The sequence below is a fragment of the Phoenix dactylifera genome, chromosome 17, assembly GCF_009389715.1.
Source record: "Phoenix dactylifera cultivar Barhee BC4 chromosome 17, palm_55x_up_171113_PBpolish2nd_filt_p, whole genome shotgun sequence".
NCBI lineage: Eukaryota > Viridiplantae > Streptophyta > Magnoliopsida > Arecales > Arecaceae > Phoenix > Phoenix dactylifera.
Genome location: NC_052408.1, coordinates 5,764,867 through 5,775,795, shown reverse-complemented (window position 1 = coordinate 5,775,795; position 10,929 = coordinate 5,764,867). Strand labels below are relative to the sequence as shown.

The 10,929-nt window shown below is 36.8% G+C and overlaps 1 protein-coding gene and 1 pseudogene across 1 annotated transcript; one reads left to right on the top strand and one right to left on the bottom strand.

Annotated features, from left to right (window-relative positions):
• The first annotated feature begins 284 nt into the window (after positions 1 to 284).
• LOC103712477 lies at positions 285 to 4,130 on the top strand (annotated as a pseudogene).
• A 4,222-nt stretch (positions 4,131 to 8,352) lies between these two features.
• On the bottom strand, positions 8,353 to 10,148 carry LOC103712434 (transcription repressor MYB6-like). The gene is made up of 3 exons (XM_008798956.3): positions 9,893 to 10,148; positions 9,670 to 9,799; positions 8,353 to 9,302 (listed from the first exon to the last, which is right to left on the bottom strand). Exons 1-3 carry the CDS (start codon positions 10,023 to 10,025, stop codon positions 8,648 to 8,650), a joined length of 918 nt encoding a protein of 305 aa, XP_008797178.1. The 5' UTR covers positions 10,026 to 10,148; the 3' UTR covers positions 8,353 to 8,647.
• Positions 10,149 to 10,929: the final 781 nt, after the last annotated feature.

The window sequence follows — 10,929 nt, the reverse complement described above, 5'->3', positions numbered from 1 at the left end:
TGAAATGAGTCACAATCTCTTACTATCCTATGAATATCTCTGAACAGAGAGAGGCCATCGCCCCTCCACTCTGTATCTCGAATCTACTCGGCTACCATCGTTGAGTCCCTTTTCAGGAGGATGTTGCCGAGCTTTTTTTTTTTTTTGTCTCACTATAAGAAGTTTGATGATGTGAAAATACGAGGACAAGGTACAAGGGATCGATCAAGGCATTTCAAAAGAGGACTACGAAACCCAGTCCGAGGTAGCCCATTTCGGTTCAAGCCCATGATATCCGAGCCCAACCCCTCAAAGGTAAAGCAATGGAAACAAAACAAAAGCCATGAAGCTTCTCGAACCCCCGGCCGAAGAAAACAGGGATTCAAAATTTCGTGGAAAAGAAAAGCAGCAGAGCTCTCTAGAATCCATCCCTTCTCCGAGGTTGCAACAGCCCTCAATCCTATAAAATGCCCCCACCTCTCGCTTTCCCGGAAATCAGTGGAGGAAAAAAAAAAAAAAAATCTGGCATCGCTCTAGGATCTCTCACGCTTCCTTGTTCTTCGAGGTCAGGCAATGGCGGACGTCTAGATGGGTGAGGCCGAGACCTTCGCCTTCCAGGCGGAGATCAACCAGCTTCTCAGCCTCATCATCAACACCTTCTACTCCAACAAGGAGATCTTCCTACGTGAACTCATCAGCAACTCCTCCGATGTATGCTTTCTTTCCTTGATGCTTGATTCCGTATTTTATCTTCTTTTTTTTTAATCTCCATGTTGTGATTCTGATGGGGTTTGTTGGGATTTTGTAGGCGTTGGACAAGATCCGGTATGAGAGCTTGACAGACAAGAGTAAATTGGATGCCCAGCCGGAGCTGTTCATCCGGCTGGTACGGGACAAGGCCAACAAGACGCTCTCCATCATCGACAGTGGAATCGGCATGACCAAAGCCGGTAAGAGATTTTTTTATGCCTCACGTCTGACCTGATTTGCCTTCTTTCTTTGTTCTGTTTTGACGCACTTATTTACTTCACCCTGTTTGGAGAAGCTATTGGCAGTAGAGCTTTTGAAAGTAAAGGTTTGAAGTAGAGTTTTATAAAGTAGAGTTTTTATAAAAAGCTATTTGTTGTTTCGTAACTATATTTTTAAAGTATTATAGCATTTTAGCATGTGTTTGATAAACAAACTGAGAAAGTACTTTTGGTATGATAAAATAATCATAAAGGATACTCCATGATATTATACAACAAAGTATAATAAAATATAGTATATATTAATATATAAATATATGATATAGTATAATATTACTGCAATGTAATGTAATATTATTATAATATAGTACTATAACATTATATACTATAGTATAATACATATAAATGTATTATGATATAATATAATATAATATTATATTTATAGTATAATATAATAATAAAAGTATAAAATATTATAATTATTAGCATAAATTAATTTTTTATAATATAACATAATATTAAATTATTTAATATAATATATTAATGTATTATGATATTATATTATATTATATTATATTTATAGTATAATACAATAATAAAGGTATTATAATTATTAGTGTAAATTAGTTTTTCAGGATTATAAAGAGATATTTAGTGTAATTGTTATATTTTATTACAGGTATTTTGATCAAGAAGACAGCTTTTCGACGGAGCCTAAAAGTGATTTTTTGGAAGGCTTTAAAATGAAGCTTCTTCCAAAAAGCTATTTTTAGCAGAAAGCTAAAATAGCTCTCCGAAATTTTTACCAAACATCTTTTTTTTATTAAAAAGTGTTTTTGGAGGGCCAGAAAGTACTTTTTGGTCCTTCAAAGCTCTCTCAAACAGGACCTTAAACTTATGCTGTTCGATTTGGTTATGCGCATATCGGATATTAATGATTGCTCTAATCGATATGGGATTCTCAGATTTATAGTGATATTTAAAGATTCTATTTTTTTTTCAATTTTTGATTAGTGGAGGCTTATGAGGACTATCTGAATTACCCTTGGCAAATCCAATTCATCATAAGTTATTTCATGACAGATTTGATTTTATATTAGCATTTATGTTTATTGTAAATGAAATTTCCAAGGAATAGTTGTCAATAGTATTTAATGTTTTTTTTTATTTTTTATTTTTTGAAAACTTTGATAAGTTCTTATTATTACTCTCTTGAATTCTAATTTTACCCCTGGAGGGTATAGCCAAGATGCTCTGGAATGTCGGCTTGTGAAGGTGATGGATTAGGTGGTTGTTTACTTTACTTTCAGAAGCAATAAATTTCTTGCTTAAAAAAACCCTTTTGTTTTTTGAATTATTTAGAGCTTTTGGTAGCAAAAACAAAAGGGTTTCACCATATATGTTGGTCAGTCTCCTAAATGGTTATTCTTTTGGGAAACAAAAACAGAAAACAAGAACGATACCAAATAAGGCTGAAGTTTTTGATGATATGTTCTATGTGGAACAAAATAGGGAACAAATTAAGGAGTTTATTTTGACATAACTTTTGGGTGTTCATAGTGTGCTTTTCAATTTCATTGTCAAATCTGAGGTTCTTATTTGTGTTACCCAAGAATCATGTTTTTTCTATGCTTTGCTCCATCTTTTTCTGTTTGCTTTTGATGTGTTCCTCCAGTGGCTTCTGGTAATCAGAAGAGGTTATGTGATAATCAACATAAATCCATATCACATTTCAACTCTTTGATTTGATTACTTATAATTAATGAGGAAGTTATTAAGGAAAGAGAATATACTGAATTTCTTACATCATTATCAATTGTCTGTTTAGAATCCAATGAATCACCACCTGCGGATTGATTTGTCATATTCTCTATTTTCTTACTTTTTGGGGATATCTGGTGCTAGATCTTGTGAACAATTTGGATACCATTGCAAGGTCCGGAATCAAGGAGTTCATGGAGGCATTGCAGGCCGGTGCTGATGTGAGCATGATTGGGTAATTTGGTGTTGGGTTCTACTCTGCTTGCTTGGTTGCCCAGAAGGTTGTTGTCACAGCCAAGCACAATGACGATGAGGAGTACATTTGGGAGTCTCAGGCTGGTGGTTCCTTCACTGTCACTAGGGATGTGAGTGGTGGGCAGCTTGGCAGGGGAACTAAGATTACCCTCTACCTCAAGGACCAGGTAAAATATTGACTCTTTTTTCTTTGCTGGATGCACGGACGCTATCATATTTTGGTTGTCATTATTTTCTAATGATTATTATAATACTGTGCAGCTTGAATGCTTGGAAGAGAGGAGGCTAAAGGATTTGGTGAAGAAGCACTCAGAGTTCATTAGCTACCCTATCCACCTTTGGACCGAGAAGACAACCGAGAAGGAGATCAGTGATGACGAGGATGAGGAAACAAAGAAGGAAGAGGAAGGTGATGTTGAAGAGGTTGATGAGGAAAAGGAGACCAAATCTATGAAGAAGAAGGTGAAGGGGAGGTCTCACATGAGTGGTCCCTTGTCAACAAGCAGAAGCCCATCTGGCTACGCAAGCCTGAGGAGATCGCCAAACAGGAGTATAACTCCTCCTACAAGAGCTTGACCAATGACTGGGAGGACCACCTTGCTGTCTAAGCACTTCTCTGTCGAGGGGCAGCTAGAATTCAAGGCGATCCTCTTCATGCCGAAGAGGGCTACGGATATCCAAGCGAAGCATGTGTTTAGAGAAGTCAACGGAGCTGCGGATTGGGTGGCCACTTACGTGGCTAACCATGCTAATAGCATATTGTGGGCAGGAGATAGAGAGCTGCCTCGAGAGCTTCGTGATATTTTGTTTTCTGATTTTATTAGATGCGTTCGTACATGTGTTGTATGAATCATCCGGTCTAACCAAAAAAAATAAAAAAAAAGAAAAAAAGGGCTCCTTTTGACTTCTTCGACACGAGGAAGAAGATGAACAGCATCAAGCTCTATGTCCGGAGGGTATTCATCATGGACAGCTGCGAGGAGCTCATGCCCGAGTATCTTGGGTTTGTGAAGGGTTCAGGCGATCTGCCTCTCAACATTTCCCGTGAGAGCTATTTGTTACCAGCATCAGGCGGTATATAATACATTGGACTATACTGAAATTTTTAAAATATTGCTAGCAAAATTTTTCCTGCTGAAAGAGGTCAAAATATATTTTCTGAAAATTCTATCTGAATCTTTATGGAAACTTCTAAAAAGTTTTTAAATCCATTTTAAATGCCATAAGAATCTAGTAACCGCAACACCCTCCTTCCAACTATTTAGAATAATGGAATTACAATAGATTCTTTTTAGTTCAACTAAAAGTTGCTCAAATATCATAAAGATTGAATTTTGGCTTTCGCAAAAAAAAATATTAATCGTCAATAAAGTGGATTTCAACCATAAACAACAAAATAGAAGGTGAATATCATCAAGTATTGATGCTTAAAATAATTAATGAGAAGATTTTTCAAAGATCTAAACCATTCAATCTATAGTTCTTAATGTCGAAAACAAGGTACTGAAATTTCAGTCAAATCTGAATAAAATTGATTATCAGGTCATCTAACAAAGTAACACCCTATTTTTTCTGCTCTTCTCCATTTTTCTTTTCTTTTTTTTTTTTATGTTTTCACACTTTCCTTTGTTTTTTGTTTCCTACAGTTATCGCACTACCAAGCCATACGGTTTTCAGAAACATAAACATTGCCGAGTTATTCTTTTTTTTTAATTTTTTTAAAAATAATATGGGTCCCACATGGGAAGGGACCATGCCAATAATTCTTTTTCTCCCGACATGTGGAGGATTCCACCAAGCCTGCTTTTTTTCTACAAACAATAGTTTTTTTCATAGGCAAGATTTTAGTCATCAAATCCGACTCATTGTCATCATTATGGATTTTTCCAAGATATAGTAATTTCATCTTTAAAGCATTCCGAAATCAATGATATCTTACATCAATATGCTTGAATCTCAAATTAGATATTAGATTCTTTGAGAGATAGATGATATTTTGACTGTCACAATAAAGTATATATTTCTTTTGTTCTAGGCCCAACTCTTGTAAAAAAATTTTATCTACAAAATTTCTTTACAAGCTTTTGTAACTGCAATATACTCGGCCTCGTAATGGACAAAGCAACACATTTTTATAATTTATATTGCTATGACACAACTCCCTTTCAAAAGTCATCAAGTATGCTGATGTGGACTTTCTAAAATCTATATCACTAGCTATGTTTGCATCTGTGTACCTGTTCGACACAGGTTTACCATTCTTGATTTGAACTTTTTAGAATCTATATCACCAGCCATGTTTGCATCTCCGTAACCGTTCAACATAGATTTACCATTACCAAAATATAAACATACTTTAAAAGTGCTGAGGTGCTTGCTTGAGCCGATATAAGCTCTTTTTTAATCTGCACACAAGATGCTCTTTGCGTTTAAATTTATGTTGTTTACCAGCTAAACAATGAGTGCAAGTCTTTAGGGGTGTACCTTTTATAGGAAGGAGTTTCTTTTTAGCTAGAATGTCAACTCCCTTTTTGCTCATATGTCCAAGCCGCTTATGCCATAATTCAATCGAAGAGTTTTCAACCGCATTCACCTTCCCTTTGAAGAGTTTTCAACCATATGCACCTCCCCCTTGCACAATTTTGCTTGCATTATATAAAGTGTGCTTGATTTCTTTTCTCTTGCTACCACTTGAGAATCTTTGGCGAGCTTTCATTTTCTTTCACTGAAGTGGTTATCGTAATATTCATCATCAAGCAGTCCAGTAGAGATCAAGTGGAGGCGGATATTTGAAATAAGCAAACATGTTCTATGTCCACAATCTTAGTTACTCCATTATTTTTTATTCTGATGTTGCCAAAATCACCACTAGTATAAAATGTGAAAAAGTCACGTCGAGAAGTAACATAAAAAAAAGCACCTGAGTCAACCATCCAATTACAATCCTAGCATTTAAGGTTTACATAAGCACCATCACAAATAATAATAATATCACCATTACATGTAACTGTTGTTGTATCTTTTTCTTTCTTCTTTTCTTCACCACTCTCTTTTGACTACTTTCTTTTAAATTTTTTGCACACTCTTTTTATGTGCCCTTGCTTGCCACAATAAAAATATTTTATCTCTTTTTTAAATTTGGACCTTTCCCTTGACCAATCACAGCTGTTAATTAGAATTTTGTAAGTTTCTAGTTTTACTCCTTCTCTGCCTTTCTATGACCAATACCTCTAATTGTATAGTCACACCATGTTTTCTTCTTCTTGTCTTTTTATTAAGCATATTATCTTTTACTATTTCTAATGTTACCATACTATTAAGAACTGAATTACTAAATGATACAACCAGAATTTTCTACCAGTCAGACAAGGAGCTGAGCAACAACAATGCTTACAACTCATCATCTAGCATCATTTTCATAGTAGTTAGTTGATTTATCACATCCTAAAATCTACTCAAATGCTTAGCCACTAAACTTTTCTCCTTATACTTTATATTTACAACCTTTCTGATCATGAATACATTGTTGTGTGCAGTCTTCCGCTCATAAAGACTCTTTAATTTCTTATATAAACTATGAACATTAATCTTCATAGAAACATAATGAAAAACACGATCATCTATTCGCTACCTGATTAATCCAACCATCTTCCTATTCATTTTCTTCCACTCTTGTCGAGTTTTGTCACTTGGTTTGGCACTAAATTCTTCAATGGAATTATACAAATTTTTGCAAAATAATAAATCTTCCATTCAAAGCTTCCAAATTAAATAATTGGAAGATGCGAGTTTAACCATACTACCACCTGAATGCTCTTCCATTTAATCAATAAAAAAAAATTCAGCTACTAGCAACGCTCTGATGCTACTTTGATGCAAAAATAGCAATCAAGAAACAATATTTAATCAATACAAAAAAAATTCAGCTACTAGCAACCTTGCTCTGATGCTACTTTGATGCCACAATATTTTTTCTTTCTTTGTGCAATTAAATGGGACATCACTATAATTTACCGAGCAACAATAATCTCTACCATCTACACAAGCAATTAATTAGCAAAATAATCAAGCAATTCATAAATAAGAGACAACACAATTTTTAATACGAAAAACCTTTCGATGTGAAGAAAAAAACTACGGATCCTAGTCTAGCCAAAAACTTTCACTATTTAGAATAATGAGATTACAATATATCTTCTCTAGTTCTAGAGGCTGAACAAACATCATCGAGATTGAATTAATTAATATTGGCTTCTGCAACAAGAACATTCATCACCAATAAAGCGGCGGGTTTGAACTATAATCAACAAAATAGAGGATGAATTTCATCAAACATTAATACTTAAAATAATCAATGCAGAAGGCTTTTCAAAATTCAAATAGTTCAATCTTTAGCTTTTAATGTCGAAAATAACATACTGAAATTTTAGATAAATTTAGATAAAATCAGCTATACTGTATCCAACAAAGTAGCATCTATTTTTTTATTCTTCTTTTTCAATTATTTTTCTTGTTCTGTTTCCGCACTTTCTGTTGTTCTTTTGTTTTCCGTCGTTACCGCACTCGAAGGCCAAGTAGTCTTCGGAAACATAAGCAGTGCTGCATTATTTTTTTTAATTTTTAAATGATGTCGGAGCGCACCAGTAAAGTTGAAGATTACCGTACCACTTCAGAATTTTCGCTAGTATGATCCGATGTACTTTTGGGGAGTTTTGGAGATTCTCAAATATATTTTGCTGTTTCTTTTTTTCTTTTCTTCTTCTTCTTTTTTTTTTTTTTTGCTTTTTTGAGGGCTTCACCCTTAGCCGGCCTGTGTGCATTTAACCAGAGCTAGTGGAACTAATTTTAGTAGAATTCCTTGAAGAGTTTTAATTCGTCCACTTTTTCCCCCCCTGTCGATGTTCTTTGTGCATGTTAAACTTGCATCAGTAGCCCAAAAGGCATGCCTTTCCCTTCAGGATTGGTGCTCCTTTTGTTGGTTGGTTGGAATTTTTTACTTCTCTAGAATGCAAGGCCTGCTCCAATAGTTTTCTTTCGCATTAGATCTTGTACGCTGATATTGCACTTGTCTTTCGTCGATCTCCAGATATGGTTGGTCCTTCCTCTAAGAACAGGACAAGGTGAAGAATAGAGAAGATTATTTTATTTTATAAAAAGGCTTCGTTCGGCCATTACCTCATCCAAATAGCCCCATGGTAGGGACGTTCGTTTGTTGAAAAGATAAGAATGATGCTAGTACGAAGAGAAACAATAATGTTCTAATTTCCAAAGTGATTAGGTACCCTCAGAATCTCTCCTTCGTTGTGCTGCGACCCATAAAGCTGAGAAGACAAGTCTTCCCACGCAAGGTCGAAGCATTGCTACGTAAGAAAAAAAAAGGTTATAAAAGTGAGAAAGTGGAGCCTTTACAATTTGACAGAAGCATGACAAATAGCCAAAGAAGACCCATGGAACAAGCTATCACTCACAACTACTTCCTTGTTGACTTTTTTCGTTATCTTCTATTATATTTCAGAACATTGCACTCATGCAATCTCAATCCCTTCATGAAACTTCACAACTCCTCACTTCAAAGAAAAGAAGAACACCAAACCAATAAATAACCTCCACATGTCGAAGACCCTTATTATAGATAGAGATGGGGAGAGTTAGAAAGAGAGAGGATATCCACCTCATTTAATCCCTTATAAAGTTGAAGGGAATGAAGTAGCCATGCTGTCCGTTCTGGTTGTAGCTGTTGGGAGGCCTTCTCCACCAAGGGATCCTTGCACCTGGTCCCAAATAAGAAGGCTGGAGTACTGTTGTGAGTCCATCCATTCATTCAGCTCTTGCTTCTCAAAGCACTCCCCACTTGTGTCCCCATCATCTCCCACACAACATGGTTGTGCCTCCATGGGCACCATGTTTCCCATGCCATCGACCAAGGATGGCAAATAGGTTGAGTCCATGCCGCTCGAGAAATTGAGGAGAGGAGGCAGTACTGCTTGGTCTTGATTCTGAGGGTTCCATATGTCGGAATTTAGAGTTGCAACATCTTGGACGAGCTCCTCTCTTGCACTGCAGCCCGGGCGACTATCGCCGGCGCTCGTGTCGAACATGAACATAGGACAATGCGTGGAAAATATGTTATCAGGAGCTGGCTTTGTGGATAGACTTTGGTTGATGATGGCATCGAGTTGATCGACAGAGTTGAACCCTGGTTGGACTAGCTCTATGCTTGGCGGGCTTGTTGATGGAGGCGTGCTAGGCTTTCTTATCTTCTTTTTAATCCATGAATTCCAATAGTTTTTGATCTCATTGTCTGTTCGTCCTGGTAAGTGACTTGCTATGTGAGCCCACCTGCCAAATGCCACCATGAATGTTTAAGGAGATCAAGCAACACCTAATATTATGACTTCAGCAAGAACTTTGCGTAGGAAACCATATCTGATCATAAGAAAAGATACTTTAAGAAATATGCAAGATACTTGATAAAGATTTAAACGAACTATGTAAAGATCGTCTTGCGAACAGGCTTCTGCCAGTTTCGTGCAATCTAATTAAATAGATGTGAAATAAAAGAGAATGGATGTGACACCTCATTTGAGTATACTTTGAGATAGAAGATGGCTTCCATGCAAAGTATACAAATGTGTGATGCTCACACTATCGATAGTTATTTCGTGCAAGCAGAAACAAAAATGGATGTAAGAAGGGTTTCTCAAACCTATTTCCAACAATGCCATGGAGGCTGATAATTAACTTCTCCTCCTCTGGTGTAAACCTTCCTCGTCTAATGTCGGGCCTCAAGTAATTGATCCATCTCAAGCGGCAACTCTTCCCACATCTTTGTAGCCCTGCGTGATAAAGCACGAGCAAGAAGGAATGAGAGCCTTACACTAATATCTTGCCTTCCACACCATGTCTGTTAAGAGAGAGAAAGAGAGGACCTGCTTTCTCTGGGACTTCACTCCAGCAGCCATAGCCATGGGTGGTGATGTATCTGATGAGCTTCTCATCTTCCTCAGGAGACCACAGGCCTCTCTTAACCTTCTGTTGGTTGCAGCAGGAGTGATGACCCATGCCTTCAACTTCTTGATCCTCTTGTTATATTATCTAGTTCCTCTCTCCTCTCTGTTTGTCTTCCTCTTCCGCCGTTGGTTGGTTGGAGAGCTCTCCCTTTTTATGCGAACGAGAATGGTTAGCTCCTCCTCCTCCCTCTCCCTCCCTCCCTCCCTCCCTCCCTCTCTCTCTCTCTCTTCAATCTCTCTTTTAAGCGGTCATTGCCTCCGACAACTGCACCGGATGGGCCAACCCCCGTGGCCTTGTTACTTTCTATCTAACCCTACAGCGACTGGGCATCGGACTCTCCCTGATCTCTCTCTTTCTTTCTCTCTTTCTCTCTCTCTCTCTCTCTATTTGCGTGTCTGTGTGCGTGTGGGCGCTACGTAGACTGACACTAGTTTACCACATCGTACAGAAACCAATACTTGCCGTCACCTGAAGTAAGTTATTTAATTACATGATACTGTGAAGTAAGTTATTTAATTACATGATACTGTGAGGTGCAAACTAGGAGCAAGTCGTCTGCTAACGGGCAGGAGGCAGCAAAGTCTAAAACTAACCAACCATACGTGTGGCCTTTAAATAGAATCTATCATTTAGCCATTAATTAATTTGTTGTAACAGCTGTTTATATAACAGAGGCAATTGTTTTCATGTCATATTTTCATTAATTATTAACTCAATGGCTTGTTTTACATGGTAGCTAAATTGAAAGCAATTTTTAAATAGTGAAAATTTCTATAAGAAAAATCTCCATATTTAATAAGCCTAATCCGCATGAGCATTGTTAAGTAAGATTGTCTCATGGTATGTAAGCTGACTACTGTTTAGATTTTCTTTCTTTTTTTTGAGTGTATACTACTTAGATTAATTTGACCTATTTGACATGGTCCAATCTATGGCTCAGAATATAAAACAATAC

What these genes read in the sequence shown, in the direction of transcription:
- LOC103712434 (XM_008798956.3), bottom strand. Translation starts at nt 10,025, where the DNA reads ATGGGTCATCACTCCTGCTGCAACCAACAGAAGGTTAAGAGAGGCCTG. An exon ending in TGAAGTCCCAGAGAAAGCAG is followed by an intron (nt 9,800 to 9,892) that starts GTCCTCTCTTTC and finishes TTTATCACGCAG; the next exon opens with GGCTACAAAGATGTGGGAAG. An exon ending in CATGGCATTGTTGGAAATAG is followed by an intron (nt 9,303 to 9,669) that starts GTTTGAGAAACC and finishes GGCATTTGGCAG; the next exon opens with GTGGGCTCACATAGCAAGTC.